This window comes from Miscanthus floridulus, chromosome 18 (assembly GCF_019320115.1).
Source record: "Miscanthus floridulus cultivar M001 chromosome 18, ASM1932011v1, whole genome shotgun sequence".
Lineage (NCBI taxonomy): Eukaryota > Viridiplantae > Streptophyta > Magnoliopsida > Poales > Poaceae > Miscanthus > Miscanthus floridulus.
In genome coordinates this window covers 99,132,784-99,154,778 of record NC_089597.1, presented here as the reverse complement: position 1 = coordinate 99,154,778, position 21,995 = coordinate 99,132,784, and the positions used below count along the sequence as shown (strand labels likewise).

Here is a 21,995-nt window from a genome sequence, read left to right as displayed (position 1 = left end):
AGCCTCTGTAGGAGTGTCAAGTGCCAACTTTGTTCTACATGATTAGGTTATCTATACAAAACTGCTATATTGGAACATTGTTAGAATGTCATTTACTGATATTTGGGTAACTGTACTTATCACTCTATCTGTACTACTTGGAGTTTCATAATTGCAATCACCGATAATATAAATTGCAGATATTAGGCACTGCAATTGTAGTTCTTAGCATATGTAATTTTAGATCTAGGCATAATTTAATTTAAGGTTTGTAACATCTTTCATTACATAAATTACATAAATATGTTGGCTACTTAAATTTTGCTTCTATCTGCTGATCATCGTGAATTGCTGCATATCTTTGATCACCGTGTCCTTCGTTTGCTGCAAAGATCTTGACATTCTTATTGTAGCATTTGGTCTTTATGTGGAACAAACAATTTCTGTGCTTTGTGTTTATGAAGACTTGCTCTATTGCTGATTTCATCGCCATGTCTTGGTCTGTGATGATTGTTTGAGGGTGTTTTCCTCCCATTGCTTGAAGGAAAGTTTGAAATACCCACTTAAAAGTGTCCACTGTCTCATCATGCAGGAAAGCACATCCGAAAAAGCAACTTTGCCCATGTCCGGTGATTCCAACAAATGGTGCAAAAGGTAAGTTATATCGGTTGGTCATATATGTCGTGTCAAAACTTACACATTCTCCATAATCTGCATAATATTTCATAGAAGAACAGTCTGTCCAGAACAAGTTTCTCACTCTCTTGTCCTCTTCTAAATCAAACTTGTAAAAGAAAGACAGATCCTCAGTTTGTTTCTTTCTAAAATAATTCAGTACTTATGTCATATCTGATCCTCTAACTTCTCTGTTCAGCCTTGTCCTGTAGTTGCTGATATCTTTCTTTTTCATCGGTATAGCTGTAAGCCCTCCTCTAAGATACGATAGAATAGAAACCATCTTCCTAGTCGGGATATTGTTATCGTTCAGAGTCTTGATAAGTCCTTTTTCCATGTCTGTCATATACTTGTGACCAGAAAATAGTTGATCCCTATCTTCAGGGCATAGCTCATGATTATGCTCCAAATCAAGAGTTTTAACCTTCCATACACCTCCTTCTTCTTTCACCATCATAACACAAGGACAATCTGACTTCTGCTGAACATTTGTTTTCCTTCTTACCGATTTCTTTCCAACATCCTTGTCTACTTCAGCTTCTTCTTGCTCTAAACACTTTGGTTCCTTTTCTTTTCCTTGACGAGTGCATCTCATTGTCACTTTGACTACATCATTATTTCTCTTCTTACTTTGAGTTCTTGTCGTATGTGTTATGACAACTTGAAATCCGGCTAGGAACGCATAGAAGTGGAAGAAATGGTGAGCATCATCCCTACTTTTAAATTCCATCGATAGCTGTGGGGTGTACTTGCTGTTGATTGGTGCATTGTTGCCCTCAGATGCTGCAACCTGCTTATTTTTGATGAATTCTTCAATCTCTTCCTCCGTTAGTTCCTGGCTGCCATTTACATGTTCATTATCATCTGTTACTGTTGATGTAATATCTGAACTTGTTGGTTCTCCTGTTATGATCCTCAAGTCAGTTTCTTCCATTGTTGGTTCGTCATCTTGATTTTCATGCTGCACCTGTAAATATATTAGCAGCAGTCTCAGTTTCTAAGTAATGCGATTTATAATAAAATATATATTTTTTCAGTGTGGACTGAAATAGTTGAAGAGATCATTTTGATGTACCTCATCAATGTCCATGTTATTGAATACATCAGTTTGTCAATGGTATTATTGAATTTCAGATCTATCATCATCAGCTATGCTTGTCGTTGCTCCATCATTATCAGCGACGATTGCCATTTCTCCATCCTGTTTTTGCAAAGATAAGTTTTACTTTGATGCCAGTACATATTTGTATTGCTTATAAATGTAATCAAATTGGCTCAGCTGTCTGTATGTACCTCATACGACAGCCTTGACTCTGATATTGACCAGTCAGTTTGTGGTCCAAAGATTCCATCTAGATCTTCAAGTCTCATATTCTGTTTTATTTGTTTGATAATGAGAATGGTTACCATTTATAATATAACAAAACTAGTCTGACAACCAAATATAATATAGTTTTACCTCGTTCCTGTCATTTCTAAGTATCATCTTTGTTAATGATCCTTGCATCTCTTCATGTTGCTGCACAGTTTATAATGAAGCATTGAAATTAAAGTACTATTATGCTGAAATTACATTGCACATATGTGTGTAATTTACATATGTCTGAATTGTAATTTTTGTGTACTGGTATTATAAAATTTTACCTGCGTATTCCAGTCAGTTTGATCATCTTCCTGAGAGTTCCTTATCTGTTCCATCATAAGTTCAGTGTAGCCTCCCTGCATTGAAATATATTCTAGTTGAAAAACAACCTTATTATGTTGGCATTTTTTGATTCTAAGCAATGATTTTGCTCACCTTTTTATATCTGTAGGCATTTGAAAGGTCACTGGAACAATTTGTGCCTGCAAATATTTGGTAAGGAGCTGACTGCACTTCCTTAATTGCTTCTTGTGATTTCACTGATGTTGGATAATCATCACATCTACTTGTTGTGACATACATATTATTCTACTTCATAAAAAAGCAAGCATGTGAGTACTTACATAGTTTTTCATTGCATCATTGAATTATGTTTCTTACCTCAAGTAGTTGATCAAACTCGACTGGTGATTGTATTAGTTGCATAAGGGAAACAATTGAAACCTGCAAGAAAATGAAGAAGCCATTAGTTCTCATTTATTTATTGTTTGTGTCAACTGTTTTGAATTAGGAGTAATTTTACATCATTGTTGCTTTCTTCTTGGCGAATCATATCCTCATAATTATGAATCTGATATTGTGCCTCTGACATTTCCTGTAGCCTTGTTCTTCTTTCTAGATTCATGTTCTGTTAAAACATCCAGATTTCATATTTTGCCAGTTAGAAGGTTTGTCATAATTACATATTCTATGCATCTAACACACAGTAGGGCTATTGTAAGTAGTTAGAATCAGCTATAAATAGGAAGCATAGTTTGTAGTGTTATTCATGCTACCATCATTGGCTTGCATATTTGTTTTTGAACACAATAAATGTATAGCACTAAAGGAATTACTAACTAAACTTGCAGAAGCTGTGGCGGATGCTAACAAAGCAATTGAACTTGATCCTACGATGCATAAAGCCTACTACCGGAAATGGTTAGTGGCACTCTTCTTTTTTCAATAAAAGTTATACATGAACACTCCCATAATTTCATCTGCTACATTTTTGTCTATGTACTAAGGTTTACTCGTCTATTGAAGGAATGTGAAGAGCGCATCGCTGGTGAGCAAAATAAACTTAGCTAGTGTTAACAAGAAATAACAGTGTGCATGTGGTGACCGAGGGGGGTAAATTGGGAATGCAATGTGGCGCATGCTATTTTCTGATGATATTTGTCCACTTAGCTGCCTTGCCTGAGAAATGTTTGCAGCAGCCTTGTGTACTGGAGAATAATTATGTTTGTTGTGATTGTGTCAGCCCACACCAAAATTTTGTCCTTGTCCTTTCATAGAAAAAAAATTGTCTCTTGTGATTTGTGGTAACACATCTTTCAACTTTGTTACTTGTGATTTGTGCCGACACACATCTCATTTTTGTCCTTGTCATTTGTGCTAACACATGTTGAAGTTTATCAATTGTGATTTGTGGCAACACACACCTCTTTTATGTCTTTGTAACACCCCCTTTCCTCTTTTTATTGTGATTTTTGCCTGCCCAAGCCAAGTTTTTATCCTTGTTTTCCATAAAAAAATTGTTTCTTGTCATGTTAATTGTGAATGTTTTTGCTCTCAGCGGTGAAGCTAGAAGATTGACATGGTCCACTCAGGTGTGTATAGCCTTGGGTAAGTCTTTTTGAGTTAGAGTGAGACGTGCACATTTTTGTACTGACCCTGAGATATCATTCAGCTATATATTAGGTCTTGATTCTGTACATATACTGTAGAATAGTAGGAGCTCTCATATATTTTAACTGTGTGTTGCATATAGTGTACAAGAAGGCTACGTTTAGTATCCATTTCTTCATTGTATATTTATAAGTAGTAAATTGCATACTTCATTTTCAACAATTATGGTGCCCAACATGTGCAATATGTAGTCCTGATGAGAAATAATATTGCTCTAACGTGGTTCAGTTACATGGTAGCCTGCTTACTTTTGGTAGCCTCATCTTGTCTTCAGTAGCTCATGTGTTGTTCTTGTTCCGAGCTTAAATGTAGATCATCAGTTACATGGTAGAACATGTCGTGGGTACAAGCTCATTTGGGATTCTCTTCCAGGTATGGTGTGCTTGGTTGTGGGGGCTCTTCTTTTGTAGGTGCAACATATATTGAATTCGTGGGGCCTGAATTATTTATGATTTGTGGCAACACATTTCAGTATTTTGTCTATCATACTATAGATTTGCTGAGGCACTTATGGATTTGTTGGTGAGGCACTTATGGATTTGCTGGACCATAGCCTTTACAGCCATAAGGGAAGTGTTTCTCTACGACCTCGTGAGGTTTGTAGCTTTTGCTGGAATCTAAAAATGTTGCTTTAGCGACGAGGAAACCTATTTTGTTTGGCTTCCTTTCATCCTTCAACCTAACATATCTAGATGAAGTAATATGTAGATGAAGTAATTGGTGTGATAGGAAGATAATCTCTCTTCTTGCCTCGTCGTCAAATGTTAGATGCATTAGGTACATTAGTCTTCTGATTAGTGTGAACATAGGATAACAGGACCAGGGTAATATATCAGGCACCTGTGATATGGGGTTTTGCATATATAAACCCATGTCTTTATCTAAAAAAATGAACCTGATCCAGTTGGTACTTATTGTCTTTCAGTTATGAAGCAGATGACATGGCTAAAGATTTCATGCCTCTTTATTCACTAAGAGGTAATCACTCTCCATTCTATGTTGATGTTGCTTTTCATACTTGTTTTCTGTTACTAAGGTGTAAGTCAACTTATAGCTAGCACCTTGCCTTGACAAGGGTCAGATAGAGAATATAAATTTATTTATGATTTCTGATTCCTGAATTTGGTTCCTAAGTTCCTTAATTTGCGAATTTGTATTTCTGATTTCTGAATTTGGTTGCAGCAAATACTAGTAATCTTGGATTACATCTTTACGAGGAAGTCGGTGTGCTTACCTTGGGCTGTTGAGGTTAGTGGTTCCCCTTCAATCTGTTGGTTGGTTGCCCCTTTCCTCTGGTCTGCTTGCCCCCACGCAGAGGAGATCTTCATCTTTGATCTGCTGGTTGTTTTCTTCCTTCCCCTGCTCTGATCTGATCTCATCTCGACGCAGAGCAGTGCTTTGCTTGCCCCCACGAAGAGATCTGATCTCCATGGAGGGCAGAGGCTTCCCCCTGTTTGCCCGGCTTGTTTCCCAAGTATATAGATTGCTATTTTTGGGCTTATGTGCTGACATGTCTTTAGTGGGCCTCTCTGTCTTCTTAGTTATTAGGCTCTGGGCTGAACTACTCTTCGCTGATATTAGGCCTCTCTGTCTTCTTAGTTAGTGGGCCTCTCTGGCATATCTTTATTGGGCTAAACAATAATTGTGGGCCTTGTTTGCCTGATGAAATTTGTGTGTTGCGTTATCTTAAAACACACGTTTTTTTCCAGTGTTTCAATTTATGTGTTTTTTAGGCATCTAACAACCATATGCTAACTAGAGCAAAAACATATGGTTTTTCCTATGTTGAAATCTGTGTATTTTACATACAGCCAACAACCATGTGTTGGCTTATGTTAAAACACACGTGTATACAGTAGACAGACTCGATCAAATTTCATAAACAAGCGTACTCCACGATATAGAGTTGGAATGCTATTTATCAGAAAAGTTTATAATACAAGATTAAAAAGGAAGAAAGGGGGGGGGGGGGGGGGGGGGGGGGGGAGGCGGGCGCGAGAAGGAGAGAGAGAGAGAGCAATCCCAAAACTCACCATCCATTTGTCCGTTTCCTGCGTGAGCATGTGCTCGAAACGCCCCCACCTCACTCTCCCCTCTTTAAGTAACCCCACTCCTGACTCCCCCTTCTTCCCCACCAGGCCGCCACCACCACCACCGGCAGCAGCACCTCTGCCGTCCCCGCTTCCTCTCCCACTCGCCGTCACCGAAACCCCACCGCCACCAGCCAACCAGATCAAGGCGACGCAGCCCGGGAGGCGCGATGCTGGAGGAGACGATCCCCGCGATGCTGAGCGCGGTCCACGGGTGGTTCACCCCCGCCGTGCTCTTCGTCGTCCTCAACATCGTCATCGGCACCATCGCGGTCACCTCCAAGGCCGCCGCCGCCTCGGCGACCGGCGGCGACGAGGAGGGCGTCGCCGCCGCTGCGGGCGCGGGATGGGAGACGCAGCACCGGCGGCTGGCCCGCGTGCCGTCCATAGCGTTCGAGCGGCTGCGGTCGTTCAACGGCCGCTTCGCCGCGGCGGCGCCCGAGCCCGCCGAGGCCGGGGTGGTGGATCTCGATCTGGGGTACAAGCAGCACTCCGCGGCGGCGGCGACGGAGAAGGAGGGTCCCGTCGTCGTGGTCGAGCCGGAGCACGAGCCTGAGCCCGAGCACGCGGCGCACATGGAGCGGAGCAGGTCGGAGGCGGCGGCGGCGGCGGAGGCGGAGCTGCCGCGGCTCCCGGCGCGCCTGCACAAGTCGGCCAGCGACAAGTCGGCGTTCGCGCACTTCGGCGCCGAGGAGGTGGAGGAGACCGTGCGCGCGGTTGAGGCGCGGCGCCCGGCCACGACGAGGGAGACCAGCCGCGGCAGGCGGCGGTTCCCCGTGGCAGAGCCGGAGCCGGCGTCCGAGTTCGAGTCCGAGTCCGATTCGTCGTCGTCGGAGGAGGAGGGCATCAGCGGCGGCGAGGTGGACGCGCGCGCGGACGACTTCATCAACCGGTTCCGCCACCAGCTGAAGCTGCAGCGCATCGACTCCTTCATCCGCCACAGGGAGACGGTCCGCCGCGGCCAGGCCCAGGCGGCGGCCCGGGGCGTCTAGTCTCGTGCCAGCCGAGGGAGCGAGATGCTGCAAGAGTCCGTGAAGAGAGGTAGGAATGGATGAAGAGAAGATGCAGAGAAGGCATGCTGGGGGATCGGGAGGGAAGGAGATGGTAATTCCTGCCCGTCTTCTTAGTTTTTTTTTCCCGGTTTGCTGTTTCCTGGTGCGAGCATGTCGTAGCTCCTGCATGCGCTTTTTTGGATACAAGAACCTTGCGCAATGTGGCAATGCCATCGCATCGCATCATATAAGTTCATAATATGCGAATCGATAAAAGGAAACCCGTAGCTGTAAATTATGGCTCTGTTTGCTACCATTTCTGCTCCATGTTCTTTACTGTTTTTCTTTTCTTTTTTTTGATTGAGACTATATGCTCATGCTTGATAGTAACGATGCCATGATCACAGTCACAGGCAGCGATTCTCTTCTCTTTAACGTCTGCTCTGTTTGGAACAGAGGAATGAATGCCGCAGCGAATGTTGGTGCTCTGCTCTTAGCAACACGAACAATGCGTAGTAGCTGGAACAATCCCGCAAATCCGCAATGCTGATTAACCCTGTATTTCTCTGCGAACGGCACTGTTCGATTGCGCTGGAGCGCCACTGGCGATTAAGATAAGACACGGGGCGATTACCGCCTACGTACTAGTCAGCAGGCATGAGCATCAGAGCACAAGCTGATCCCTTTGAGATTCCTCTAGAAACCTGTGTGAGGCGCATGGAGTACGGACAAGCGCCGAGGCCGAGCATCGAATCGGCGATCGCGGGAGCTCTCCAGTTTATTACCGCGGCGGGCACGCGCTGGCATCTGGAGCTGTCCCCCTGCCACGTCGTGTTCGGTCGCTCTCACATGCATGCCCACCGGCCGCGCCGCACGGCCGCATTGCTCGCTGCTGGCGACTGCTGAGTGGTGACACGGCACCACCTGCTCTGCCCCTGCCCGCTCGGTTACGCCCGCCCGTGGCCCGGATAATAATCTGCCATCCTTGCCACCACCTCATGCTCGACCTCCACGTTTGGTGCTGCTCGGCGCACCATTGTATTGCCATCGGTTGTGTGGCGACCCTTGCCGTGGGAGTGGTTGCCGGCGGACACGCTCGGCGGTGAGCACGGCAACGGCGCCGTCTCGAGCAGAGGAACACGGGAAGGGAAGAGACGTTTAGGGAACGAGTCTGTCTACCAAATAACCATGTGTTTTATGTAGTTTCAACACATTAATTTTTTTGCATCGAATTAAGATCCAACAGCCTCCAGCATTCTTCTACCTACAACATTCTTCTACCTCCAGGCAATCACAAGATCACAAGGAACAATTTTTACAATTTTTTTCTAAAAATCCGTCACGTCGACTCCACGTCCCGCGGTTCTCCGACGTATCAATACAGGCCTCGCTCCGCGATGCCGATGCACGCCATCGATGGCGATGGTAGCGTCCATCCCACGTCAGAGTAGTGCAAACTTCATACACGGACGAATCTGGATGAAAAGAGAGAGGGAGTGAGAGGAAAAATTCATGCGTTTTTTTTACTAAAACACATGTGTGTTGTATATCATTTTTGTTAGGGAATTTAGTTTGTTATTTTCGCTGACCACCCGACCACCCTCACAGCAGTCTTAAGGTTCAAGAATTCGTGGGCCTTGGCCCGATAAAACCTTGCGGCCCACGTACCGTCTTACATGCCCTTTCGAGTGAAAGCTCAAATTAACTAACGGTAACTATAAGCAGTCTGTGGCATCCCCTCGCCCTTAAGCAGCATCGTGTCCTCGCGATGTAGACGGAACAGAAGTAGCTGTAGCTCCCATTGCGCCCAGTGTGTTGGGCAGGACTGCCGCTGCACCAGAGCTTCAGACACCACGTGTCGTCCGACCAGTTGACGTCTGGTACCCAACACTCGAGCCGGAGGCAAACTAATAAAAAGAGTCAGCAGATTGAGTTCATCAACTGCCTTTTTCAGTCGAGAACATGGCGTTGGTTTGGTTCATCTTCAGTGCTCGCAATCCTTTCATCCTTCCTATGCAAACATGAGAAGAAGAGCAGGGCACACAGATAGGCTACCTGTCGCTGCATCTCCCTCTGAAAGACAGCTGTTTTGTAGCCTTGCGGGCGGACGGTGGGTGGTTCTTCTATCGCGTTTGTGTCGCCGTGCGTGCGTTTGTTAGATGTGGACGCTGATCTTTGTGTTTGCCCACTAATGTGATGTGCGGTGCACATGCGACCTGACCTTCGGCATCGGATTCTCTCGCCGGAACGAAATGGAACAGGACGAGGATTTTTTTTCCTTTTCTTTTTGACTAAGACAGAGTAGACATGATGCTTTTCTGATGAAGTGGCGCCTTTTCATGACGGCCTTTTTGTTCTGACCAACTACATATCACCGTAACTCTCACTTGGTAACCAGAAATGTACTACCAGATTTTTTTATGTGTAAGGTCCCGTTTGGTTTCTAGGGAATTTTGGAAATCTAGAGAAAAAAGATCTCCGAATTCTAAAATCTTGTCTAAACATATTAGATTTTATTGAATTTTAACATATAGAGATACAGGATCTAATGAAATGTGCTAGACTTTTTAATCGACACTCCAAAAAGCCTATGAGGAACAGAAGTAAAAAAATGCCCACCGTGGATGCACATCCGTGTCCGTGATGCTCGAGAAGACATCCATTGTCCGTCCCCAGATAGCCCGTGGGATGTTTGGTTCGTTGGCTGCGCCTATTCGTCTGGTTCATTTGTGCTTGTTTGGCTTATAAGTCGTACTTTTTCAGTCAACGAATAGTACTTTTCTCTCACACTAAATTAGCAAACAGCACTTTCAGCCATGGCTTATTAGCTAAACAAGATCAAACGAACATAGCGAACATGAAGCAGCCACACAAAAAAAAAGGTAGATGTTTGGTTCATGCCTCAGATGTGGCGATCATACTTTTTTTTAGCACAAAACTCGCCACAAGTGATTGCAACAGCCAACAGGTGACTGAGGTTACGAGTGGGAAGGAGGGTTTTGGGGGATTGGAGGTGTTACTGCTATGTCTATGTATGGGCATAGCCGGGGCGGCGGCCGGACAAGCAGTAGGTGGCGTCGTGGTGGTCTAGCAAGGGGACAGCGGGGCCAACTGGCCGAGGAAGTGGCAGTTGCAGGGAGCGGAGGCAAAGGAAACAACCCCCGCTACCGCTAGCTAGCATGGGCATGGCAGAGGACTGCGGTGGCCAATCCGGCGGCAGATGGGTGGGGGTGAACAACAGCACTAGTACAGCAGGACGACATCCAATGCAAGAATGTCGGCAAGCAAACAACCAAAATCAACCTGGGCCGCGTTTAGTTGCTGGCCGGAATCGGCGCCGTCGGAAAGAGAGCCACTGTAGCGCACTGTAGTGTTTTGTTTTTATTTGATAATAATTGTCCAATCGTTGACTAATTAGGCTCAAAACGTTCGTCTCGCAAAGTACAGCTAAACTGTGCAATTAGTTTTTTATTTCGTCAACATTTAGTACTCCATGCATGTACTATAAGTTTGATGTGACGGGGAATCTTCTTTTTGCATAGTGTCAAAGTTGAGAATTTGGTGGAACTAAACATGGCCCTGGCGATGATGGTGAGGCGGGTGCAGTATCGTCGCAGAGGAACTAGGAGCGTTTAGTTGCTTCTCCTAAACTTTATTCGTTGTCCTATCGAATATTTAATATACGCATAGAATATTAAATATAGACTAATTATAAAACTAATTACATAGTTTGTGACTAATTTATGAGACGAATGTTTTAAACCTAATTAGTCTATGATTTGATAATGTGGTGCTACAGTAAACATGTGCTAATGATGAATTAATTAGCCTTAATAAATTTACCTTGTGGAGTACTGACAAATTCTATAATTTATTTTTTTATTAGTATCCGAACACCACCTACCTCCTAGACACCCACCTTCTAAATTTTAGTCACGTATTCAAACAGCTCCTAAGTCCCTTCGTCCTCATTTCCGTCGCGGTGGCGCTAACTCCGGCGCCTTCGTGAGGTATGTGAGGGTTGGGTCCTCCAGATCTGGTTCTCTAGATATGGAGGATTTGTACAGGAGTCCGCGGTTGTCTGCTGCTTCTGCTGCCTGTGAAGGAGCTTGTGATGGCAGTGGCAACCTCTTTTGTTGAAGGAGAAGGGATAGCTTCTGGTGTGGCGAGTGGACCTGGGTCTCTTCTACGGCGCTCTCCGGCGACGTGCCATGGTCCTGACCCAGGTGGGCGTGGGGTGTGTCCCCGGCCCATGGACGATAACTGACAATTTTTTCCTGTTCTTGGTAACGGGATTCTCTGTTGCGGCTCCTTTTAAAGCCAAGGCGAGATGGCGCTCCTCCTGGTCTATGTTTGGTGTCGCTCGTCACCTTGCTCCGTCCTTGGCTCCGGCGATGGTGCTCGGCGATGTGCGACGACTGCGGCAAGCACAACGACCTCCTTGGACTTTGTCGTCATTTTCTTTTCGTCCTGTTCGTTTGCGTACTTTTTCAATCAACCAACATTATTTTTCTCTTACACTAAATCAGCCAACGATACTTTCAGTCATGCGCCCTGTTCGTTTGGTCGTAAATAATCGCAAATTTACAGCCAGAACAGTATTTTTCTCTCACACCAAACCAGCCAGCAGTAATAATCCACGATCGTATACGATCGTTTCAGCTCCAGACAAATAGGCTGATGCTTATCAGCCAAGCGAACAGAGCATTCTCTCAATGCGTGTGTGCTGGGACAGCTGTCCCTTCTCAGCCTGTTCGCTTGTTGGTTTCAGCCAGCCCAAATCAGCCAGCCAACAGTATTTTTCTCTCACAACAAACCAGCACCAGCCAGCCCAAACCAGCCCAGAAACCAACCAACGAACAGACCGTCTGTATCCTTCTAGTACCTGCCTATATTTGTATGTATGCGTGTGTACGTGTTCTCCATAAGTCTTAATACAGGTATGTTTAATAAAAAAAAACCAAAATCAAAATACGAGCTGGGAGTTGAACTCGAGCTGTCCGAATCGTTCTTTGACCGTAAAATCCTTTCGGCCTTTTTTGCCAGGAATTGAGAGGGATGAGAAATGATTTAATAATAAAATGAGAAGAACTTTCTATATATTGGTTTTAATTTATGGGATCTAAACAAGCCCTTCAAGATATTACTCCTCCTATATCTTGTAAGGTTTACAAGGTACGTGATTCAAATATTATAAATCTTTGCTCGACAATTTAGCCAAAAATAACTATTATAATACGAATTCGATAGAATTAGAGTTATAATCAAATGTACTACCCAATGATCATAAAATCATAAATAAACAATATAATATATGAGTTATTACTCCTCCGATCTTGTAAGGTTTACAAGGTATGCAAATATATTAAGATTAAAATATTATACCCTTTCAAAAAAAAGAATAAAATATTATAACCCTTTGGTCAACAATTTCTATTATAAAACAAACTCGATACAGTTAGATTTATAATCAAGTATACTACCTAATAATCATAAATCATAAACAATATAATATATAGAATGAATGAATTGTTAAAACGTAACCTGGGAGACTGTACTATGCCATACTGCATTACAAACTAAACCAAAGATAGTATTGAAGTACCTCCCTATTCTAACATAATATTGAGTCAAGCATTTTAAGTTTGATCAAATTTATTAAAAGAATATCTCTATCTATCATATTTATACAACAGTGTTAATCACTAATGCATGCGTGGTTTAACATAGAAAGAATCAAGCTCATCGGTAGGATATGAAAGACTACCTTTTGATTTCATAAATATCAGATATTTGTATATAACTTAATCAAACTTGAAGTGTTTAATTAAAATTAAAATTATAATTGTGTTCTATACTTCTACTCCGAAAGGTACTGGATTCCACATCATCATGGCCTCGCACCAGGGTTGGAGCCGATGTACAACAAAGAGTCCAAGATTCATCATTGTGCCTGGTCGAAAGAGCTACTCCACTTCTGACTGGTTGCTGCTGTTCCATTTGTGGCTCTGGTTGGTGCTACGCAGCTGCAGCCTGGAAGCAGCAAGCACGGCCGAGCAGCAAGCATTGTCCTTGATCTGCTATATTCTATGGCGCCACCCGACATGTTCTTAGAAGAGGGAGGAAGCCGAGCATTTATTTTTTTTTTCTTTTGAAAAAGGAAGGGTTCTACGATAAGATCCTCTAAGTACATTGGAAGTGAATAACAAATGTTTATGAACCATATGGATCAGACCTTTTCATAATATGAACCCAGCCTTTTTTTAAAACTGTTTTTCAGTAAAGGCCAGATACGCCTTTTAGCTTGCTAATGATGCGCTGATGCAAAGCGGTCGTTGCCATCTCACTTTCAGGTCCTGAGTTCACAAAGATTTTCAGAATACATAAACATAGACTAAGGGTTGTTTGGTTCCACTCTTAAAGTTTAGTGACCCCTCTAAAGTTTAATGACCTTATGTTTGGTTATAGTGACTAAAGACCACTAAAGCAGCTGACCTATGTACACTTTAGTTACTTTTAGTTACCTCTTGGTGATTAAAAACCACTGAACTTTAGTAGTCCCTAAACTTTAGCGGAGGTATTTGACATTTTAGTAGCTAAATAAAAGTGACTAAAGTTTAATCACTAAATTTTAGGAGAGGTGAACCGAACAGCCCTGAGACGATCAGTTTTGATCTGAGGCCCTGTTTAGTTCCACTCCAAAATACTAAATTTTTCAAGATTCTCCGTCACATCGAATCTTTAGATGCATGCATGAAGCATTAAATATAAATAAAAAATAAAACTAATTATACAGTTTAGACGAAATTGACGAGACGAATCTTTTAAGCCTAATTAGACTATGATTGAACACTAATTACCAAATAACAATGAAAGTGCTACAGTGGTATTTCGTCAAAAATTTTGTCATCTAAACGGTACCTGAAACCGGCATGGTTCGGCCATCGGCACGTGCGGGATGTCCTGCAACGCAAACCTGTTCGCTTGTTGATTTCTGAGTTAATAAATCTAATTGATGCTAATTAATTGTGAGAGAAAAATACTCGGCCTGTTCGCTGGTTGGTTTTTGGGCTGGTTTGAACTGGCTGGTGCTGGTTTGCTGTGAGAGGAAAACACTATTAACTGATTAATTTAGGCTGACTGAAATCAACGAGCGAACAGGTTGACTATGTCATAATTAATAAGCTGTGACCGAGACGAACGAGGGAGACTGGATAGGAGCAGCGGTTACAGTGCAGCGCAGGGCTAGGTGCCACTAGTCTCCCCTGCCTTGCCTGCCTGCCGGTGTCTTCAAAGCAGAGCAGCAGACGGCCACTCTTTCCTGGCTTCCTGCCGCTGCACCAATAGAGTACGAGTACCTCGTGCTTGGAATAGTCGAAGTGACGGACGATGGATGGGGATGGGGATGGGCACGTCCGCGTCCTTTGTTGCATTCAAGATAAGTTGGGTCCAGTTTAGTTCCCCAAATATTTTGCAAAATTTTTCACATTCCCCGTCACATCGAATCTTTGGACGTATGCATGAAGCATTAAATATAAATAAAAAATAAAACTAATTACACAGTTTAGACGAAATCCACGAGACGAATCTTTTAAGCCTAATTAGACTATGATTGGACACTATTTGCCAAATAACAACGAAACTGCTACAGTGCTTCATTTTGCAAAATGAAATCATCTAAACAGGCCCTTGATTCTCGTAAATTTTCTGTATGTATAAAAAAAAATCTGTGTTTCAAAGGGGCTTTAAAATAGATTTCCTACTTCAAACTTTTTGAAGGCGAGTATTTCAATGAATCAGTGATGGTGGATTATCGGTGTCGACGATGGTTAGGGCGGCAAAAGTTTTGAGGGCAACGATGGAGACCCCATTTTTTTCGTAGGAGGTCATATTCCCTTGTTGCCTTATCTATGAATAAAAATCTAGTCTGCTTTCTATGACAGATGACGACAGATCTTTTGCGTGCTGTTCTTTCTAGAAAATGTTGGCTGTGCTCGCTGCAGCTGAAACCGCAGCTTTTTTTTTTTGGCTGCTCCGACAGTAACTCATGAGAGGAGTTTCTGCATCTGTAGCTGCAGATAAGCTGCGGCCAGCACGGCCAAGTAAGGCTCGTTCCCTTTGGTTAGGATTGAAGCTAGATAATATTCCAACTAATCAATGTAATATAAAAAAAAACTCGACAGGGGGTTAAGACTGTCCCCACAACATTACAAATAAGAAGAAGGACCTTCTCACCCGGCCGAAAAAACCCCCGAACCCCGCCTCCACCCTTACACGGTGGCTTTCCGTCGTCCAAGTGAGAATTGGACCGGTGCCCCAGTGCTTTGGTTAGGGGGTGGGTCACCTAACCATTTGAGCTAGGCGCCCTTCGGCAATCAATGTAATATAAATAAGCCTAATCATTCTGAACCGTTCCAAAGTTTACGAATGAGCCTAAAATACTAAAATAGACAGTCGGCCTATTCGCTGGTTGATTTCTGGGCTGATAAGCTCGGCTGATGCTGGTTCGTTGTGAGAGGAAAACACTGTTGACTGGCTGAAACCAACAAGCGAACATGCTGAGTGATACTTTGGTCTTTGGTGGATGCACTCTTCCGTTACGTTTGAACCCTCTTGCGGGCTCTCTGTCATCTCTCGCCTCGGCCTGTAGTTATTATATTGTGATAGAGACCTTTTGGTCTTATTATAGGAGAGAATTCCTTATTTGACACTGGGAAAATGAGTCGTTCCTTTCTTGGCCTTGAAATTTTCTTCGTTCCCTATTTGACACTCACTTCAACTTTCGTTCCTAATTTGACACTGCCGTAAAATCCGTTAGCTAACGGTGTTAACTGGCCGTTAAAAAGACGTTTTTGCCCCTAGAAAAAAAAGACGAAGCAAATTTGAGAGGAAAAAAAAACCTGCACCCGCCTCTGATGCATGCGCCCAGCTACAAAAAAAAGGCGTATGTTTTTTTTTCCTCTCAAATTTGCTTCGCCGCTTTTTTTCTAGGGGCAAAAACGTCTTTTTAACGGCCAGTTAACACCGTTAGCTAACGGATTTGACGGCAGTGTCAAATTATGAACGAAAGTTGAAGTGAGTGTCAAATAGGGAACGAAGAAAATTTCAGGGCCAAGAAAGGAACGACTCATTTTCCCAGTGTCAAATAAGGAATTCTCCCTTATTATAATGCCATGTTCGTTTGAAATTATCAGCCCGGCCTGTTAGTCATAGTACAGTATTTTTCTCTAACAATAAAATAGTATTAGCCAATTTATTAGCCGCAAAAACTATGGAACGCAAAAATCTTTACTTGATTTTATACACTTGCTTCTCGGTCATCTCTCTCTGATACTTTTTGGTCCGTGAGGCTCGTTGGGCTTGCCATGATAGGAACAAGCCCGTTCATTTTCTTTCCTGTCTGAAACCATGGGCCGGCCCATCACTCGGATCCAAAGCCCACTAAAACCCCTGCGGGTTGGGATTGATGGCCATCGCCGCGGACGGATCCATCTGGCTCCGGTCGTCACAAGTCAGTCAGTGCATCGCGGCGGCGACAAGGAGACGAGACGACGAGGCAGGCAGAGCGGGCGGCGACTACAGCGGCTGCAGATCTCGCGGAATGGTGAGCCCTCGACTGCCTTCTCCTGCGTAGAGCTTCGGAGCCCGCTGTGCTGACCCAGGGGATTCGTGTCGCAGGCGGCGAAGGCGATCTCGAGCCCCGTGCCGGTGGAGTGGTACCCGACGCTGGCCGTCGTCATGGTATCCGTAGGTCTCATGTTCACCGCCTCCTTCTTCATGTGAGTGCCCCTTCGTCCGCCATCTGTTACTGCCCCTTGTACCTTGCGATTTGGCGGATCAGTCCTGGTGCCCTGATCTGATCTGATGCGTTTAGCCGCACTCGCCTGGTGCCCTGATTTGATGTGTTTAGCCGTTGAGTTTTATCGGTAGGATGTCGAATTGACCTGTCCGCTCGTTCGGATTGGAGATCTCGTCTGTTGCCCTGATCTGATGTGTTTAGCTGCCGAGTTTTAGTGGTAGCATCCCTGTCCCTGTTCTATGCCGCTAGGGGAAAACTCTATTCATGGCGGGGCAGTCATGGATTACTATTAGTCGCCATGGATGTTCTGGAATGTTGGATGACAGTAACACAGGGGTTGGTGCTTACTGTTTTCATGAATTGGAGTGTGGGTTTAGGTTTGATGAGAGCATTCTTGTCTGTGGGATTTTGGGGTGATTTTGAAGTTGCAGCAGCGACCAGTGGAATGTGATGCAATTGAGTCCTTGCTATCGTGTAGGTCATTTTGGAGTTTGTTAGCATTTAACTCTATGCTGTGTGTTGCAGGGGGATTTCCTTTTTGACCTGTTAATTTTTTTATACTGGGCTTGTAAGTTGTTTGCTGAAATAGAACATGCACCATATAGCTTTTTAACTTGAGTTAACTATTTACTGGAGAAAAGCACACATACCTTGCCTGACTAGGCATACACAAACTGCTGCCTGGTTTGCTGGTTTCATGGACCTTGATTAACCTCAGTGTCAGTGGTGCTGACTCTGACCAACTGTTCAACAAACTTTTTGTGAATGCAACTGACTATTTGTTTCTTTCTTTTTTATGTGTGAATTCAATAATTCATTGCCTAACCGAATTATCATTTCCAGTCTAACAGTTGTACTAACAAATTTATAAAGATAATGTCTAGCACTTTCAGTACAAGAAGGCTCTATTGATTAAAGTCCCGAATTTAATCTTGTGGTTGCTTTCAGTTACATGAAGATCTCCTTGTATATTATTGTACTTGTTTAAAATCCCAAATTTAATCTTATGGTGTTTTCTTTGGTCAAATATCACATGCTGGCATACACATCCTATATTGTGCACTTCTGCTTTGATTTTGGTCTTTGATTTACATTTCAATTTCATTGCAATGTATTTCCATCAATTTGTGCTCAAGTGCCTACAGTTTTGAGCCCTGAAATCCTGGTCAAGATTGCAGTAACCTAGTAGCAAGTTGCAGGTTCTTTTGTCCAATATGCGCTTGTTATGGTGGTTGTAGTGCATATGACAATGGAAGGGTGGAAGCAGATGGTAGGGGTCAAACGGCATGGCGAGGTCAAACCTAGTTGCAACGAAACTTTCTTCCCCATCTCCTTACATCAGGCCTTATATAGAGCAGGTCCCCAATACATTTGCCCTTAATTTGAGCTACTACCAACCTAGTAAACCGAAACCAAATCTCCTAACAAACCAATCTTCCATGTAATTCGATCTCCTAACTACCAAGCACTCCAATCCTCAAACAAACTAATTCGAAGATAACTCATGGCGGCGATCCTGCTGCTTCTCTGGCTTTCTTGTGATGCTTCTGTTGAGTGCAGCGCTATATGCCACTAAAGGAAATAACCAGGCATACTCCCTCCGTCCCTAAATAATTGTCGTTTTTTGTTTCCAGTGCCGTAAGTTTGACTAGATTTATAGAAAATGTGTGCAACATTTGTATATCCAAATAAATTTATTATGAAAATAGATTCAACGATCTATCTAATGATATTAATTATGTAGTAAATATTAATATATTTTTTATATAAAATTAGTCAAGTTATTTCTTGGGAAGCGAGAACGACTAGTTATTTAGGGACGGAGGGAGTATGTTATAGGAATTGGCATTTTACTGCTAGCATTTACTGATCTGTTTGGAAATTGTTTGCCAATATGGAATCTGGTTATCTGCCCCTGGACATAACAAATTGTTCCAAAGAAGCAATGGCATGAATTATAAGGGGGTGTTTAGATGCTTTTGGAATGGCAAAACTTTTGCCCCTAATCTTTTGCTGCAAAACTTTTGCCATTCAAACTTTTGGCATTTGGTGTTTAGATGCATGGTAAAACTTAAGCCATATGCAGACACAGCACGCTGCCCCTAAGACGTTTTTTGCCTAGTTTTGGGCCTCTTGGGTCCCAAATGCCCAAAGTTTTGCAGCCCAAGTTTTGCTGTTTTTGCCTATGGTGTTTATATCCATTTTGCCAAAAGATGGGATAAAACAGTAAAAGTTTTGGCCAAAATGGGGAACTAAACAGGCCCTAAATACCATGAGATGAATGCAGAACAAAGCCATATGCTTCAAATTCCATAGATAGACTAGTAGAGCTGTAGTAGAGCTTTAATGAGAGCAAAGTATCCACAATTTGTTGCTAATGTTTTTTCTGTTTCAGTTATGAAGCAACTTCATCCAGGCGGAGCCGTAGCGTGCCAAAGGAGATCGCAACGGCAGCTGTTGCTTCTGTTTTCCTGGTATAAACCTTATGCAGAACATTTTGGTTCTACAATTCTGCAGAAGTGTTGGGTCTCTATTCCATCCTTAGCTTTTGGTTGTTTTATACAATTCAGAAAGGTGATCAATTCATGCCTAAGTTATCTTTGATTGTTCCACAGGGCTTTGGGTCTCTGTTCGTGCTCCTTGCAAGTGGTGTTTATGTCTGATGACTGGCTATGGGCCGTGTGCTTGTGTTCTGCATCCCTAGTTGTAGACTTGTAGGATATGCCAGATCCTCAAAGTTCGTGTTGTCCTAACGAATATGGAGCCTTTGAACTTATTCTAGAACAATGTATGAGAGCAACCGAGTTAAGCAATGTTCAGACGTTTTCTTCCAGGTCTGCATTATATCATTCAATCTAAATCCCAGTTGCCTGAATTTCTATGTATTACAGCTCAATATTGCTGCTTATTTATTATGTATTACAACATATTTTGCTGTTTTATGCCTTGCATTGTGACTGAAGAATGATCTGGATAGGACATGTGCTATAAGCATTGAACATACGATGCTATGACACGATGATTTCGTCCAAAGACAAATCCAATCAGTACTCAAACACTGCCCACAACCAGTCCAAGGTGGCCGGTTCCGAAATATTCTCGGTAATGCCCACGTCTTTCCATTGTTTTCTTTTTTCTGTCAAAAGGGAGTATGTGAATGAAGAGCAATTTTGAACTGCGAAGAATGTACTCCCGTCCGTCCTAAAATAAAAGTCGTTCTTGCTTTCTGAGGAGTCAAATACTTTTAACTTTGACCAAGTATATATAAGAAAATATTAATTAATATTTATAGTACATAATAAATATCATTAGATAGATTATTGGAATCTATTTTTATAATAAATTTATTTGAAGATATAAATATTGTTAATATTTTCTATAAATCTAGCTAAACTTAAGTTTGACATGCACGAATATCATAGCAATATTTATTTTGGACGGAGGGAGTACGTGCCTATAAATATACTGCTCCGCGTCCAAAGCAATATATTTCCCATGAATCCATGATGTAGCTGTAGACTGGATAAGGAAAGAAAGGAGAACATCATCTTAAGGCCCCGTTCGGTTTGCTGAAACTTGGCTGAAAATCACTATTCTGGCTGAAATGTTGTGAGAGAAAAACACTGTTCCAACTGAAAAAAGAAGCCGAATAAACCAGATTTAAGATAAGCCGAACGGGGCCCCCAGCTCAGAACCAAATTATGTTGCTATAAGAGCATCTACATTTGTAACGAAGACAGTATCTTAGAACTAAAACGACTTACAATTTGTAGGTACTTAGAAAATCAAAACGACTTATAATTTGTAACGAAGAGAGTGTCTCAGAACACATCTCCTAGACCGATAATTTCTCAGACCTAAAAACTTGATGTTCTGAGATTTTTAGAACATATTAGTGCTCAACAAAAATTACATATGTACCTTTATTTATTAAAGGTAAATTATGCTAATGAAGGAATAAACCTCTCCCATTAAAAGAAATGCATATAGGCATGCAGATCACAATCTCAAACTAATATGGCCAAACCTATTATTCAACAAAACTAAAACATCATGTTTCTATGACACTTTTTGAATCTTAAAACACCATTTTTTTTAAATTGAGGGAGTAACTTTTAAGAGATCTTCTAAAGCTCTCTCTCCCCTAAAGAAAAGAGAGAATCTTATCTCCACTATCCCTAAAGAAATATAAAAAGAAAAATTTTAAGAAAATTTACTACAACAATTTTCTCCTCTATATCAATTCTATAACAAATTGTTTCAAACAGTCCATGACTTATAGTTTAATTTTATCGTCCAACTTGAACAATCCAACCAACTAACTAATAAAAAAGCTATTAGCTAACTCTGCAAACTACCGGGGTAAGAGTAACTTCAAGAGATTAGCAAAATATAAGATAACAAAATCTATGATTTAGCCACTCTTTGAAACTGTCATCTCGTAGTCTTCAATATCGGGTCGACTGTGTTGCCAATTTGGCAATTTGCCATCTACCGCCAAGTTCCATCCAGTCACACGGCAAGGAGTCTCGCCAAAATCCATCACATAGCGCCGTTGGCCTGCCACAGTCCGTCGCAGTCGCGGGGCACGAGGCCGTCCTGGTCACCCGTGGCCACCTTCCAAGGACTACTCTACGTGGTGGTGGGCACTTGGGCCAGCCGTTGGCCAAGGCAAAGCAGGGCAGCCAGCCATCTGTTCCTAGCCAGCGTGCAGCCAGCCGTACTAGAACCTTGAGGAATAGAAAAAAAAAGAGGTCGAGATCGCAGCATCCAAAGCAACAAACTGTTTTCTCTGATAAACAAATACACCAAAGCCAAGATCCGAAGAACACCACATCTGACAGACCAAACACTACGGAAAAAAAACGTCATCACAGACACGCCTTTAGAGACATTACAGACACGTTTCAGCGCGTCTGGCATAACACGTCTGTAATAGGGTCTTATTACAGACGCGCGGAAAGTACTTCTGTAATAAGCTCGCACTACAGAGACGCGTGTACCAACACGCGACTGTGATATTCAAACACGCGACTGTGATTACGTTTAACACAGACTGACGAGACTAAACACACGTCTGTAGCAACCCTATCACAGACGCATATAGTCAAAACGCGTCTGTAACAACCCCTCATCACAGACGCGTG

General features: G+C 42.8%; 1 protein-coding gene and 1 pseudogene across 1 annotated transcript; both read left to right on the top strand.

Moving 5' to 3' along the window:
- Positions 1 to 6,084: 6,084 nt before the first annotated feature.
- Positions 6,085 to 7,365, top strand: LOC136522187 (pathogen-associated molecular patterns-induced protein A70-like). The gene has a single exon (XM_066515977.1). It carries the CDS (start codon positions 6,228 to 6,230, stop codon positions 7,047 to 7,049), a length of 822 nt encoding a protein of 273 aa, XP_066372074.1. The 5' UTR covers positions 6,085 to 6,227; the 3' UTR covers positions 7,050 to 7,365.
- Positions 7,366 to 16,457: 9,092 nt separating this feature from the next.
- Positions 16,458 to 19,702, top strand: LOC136522485 (uncharacterized; annotated as a pseudogene).
- The last annotated feature ends 2,293 nt before the right edge of the window (positions 19,703 to 21,995 follow it).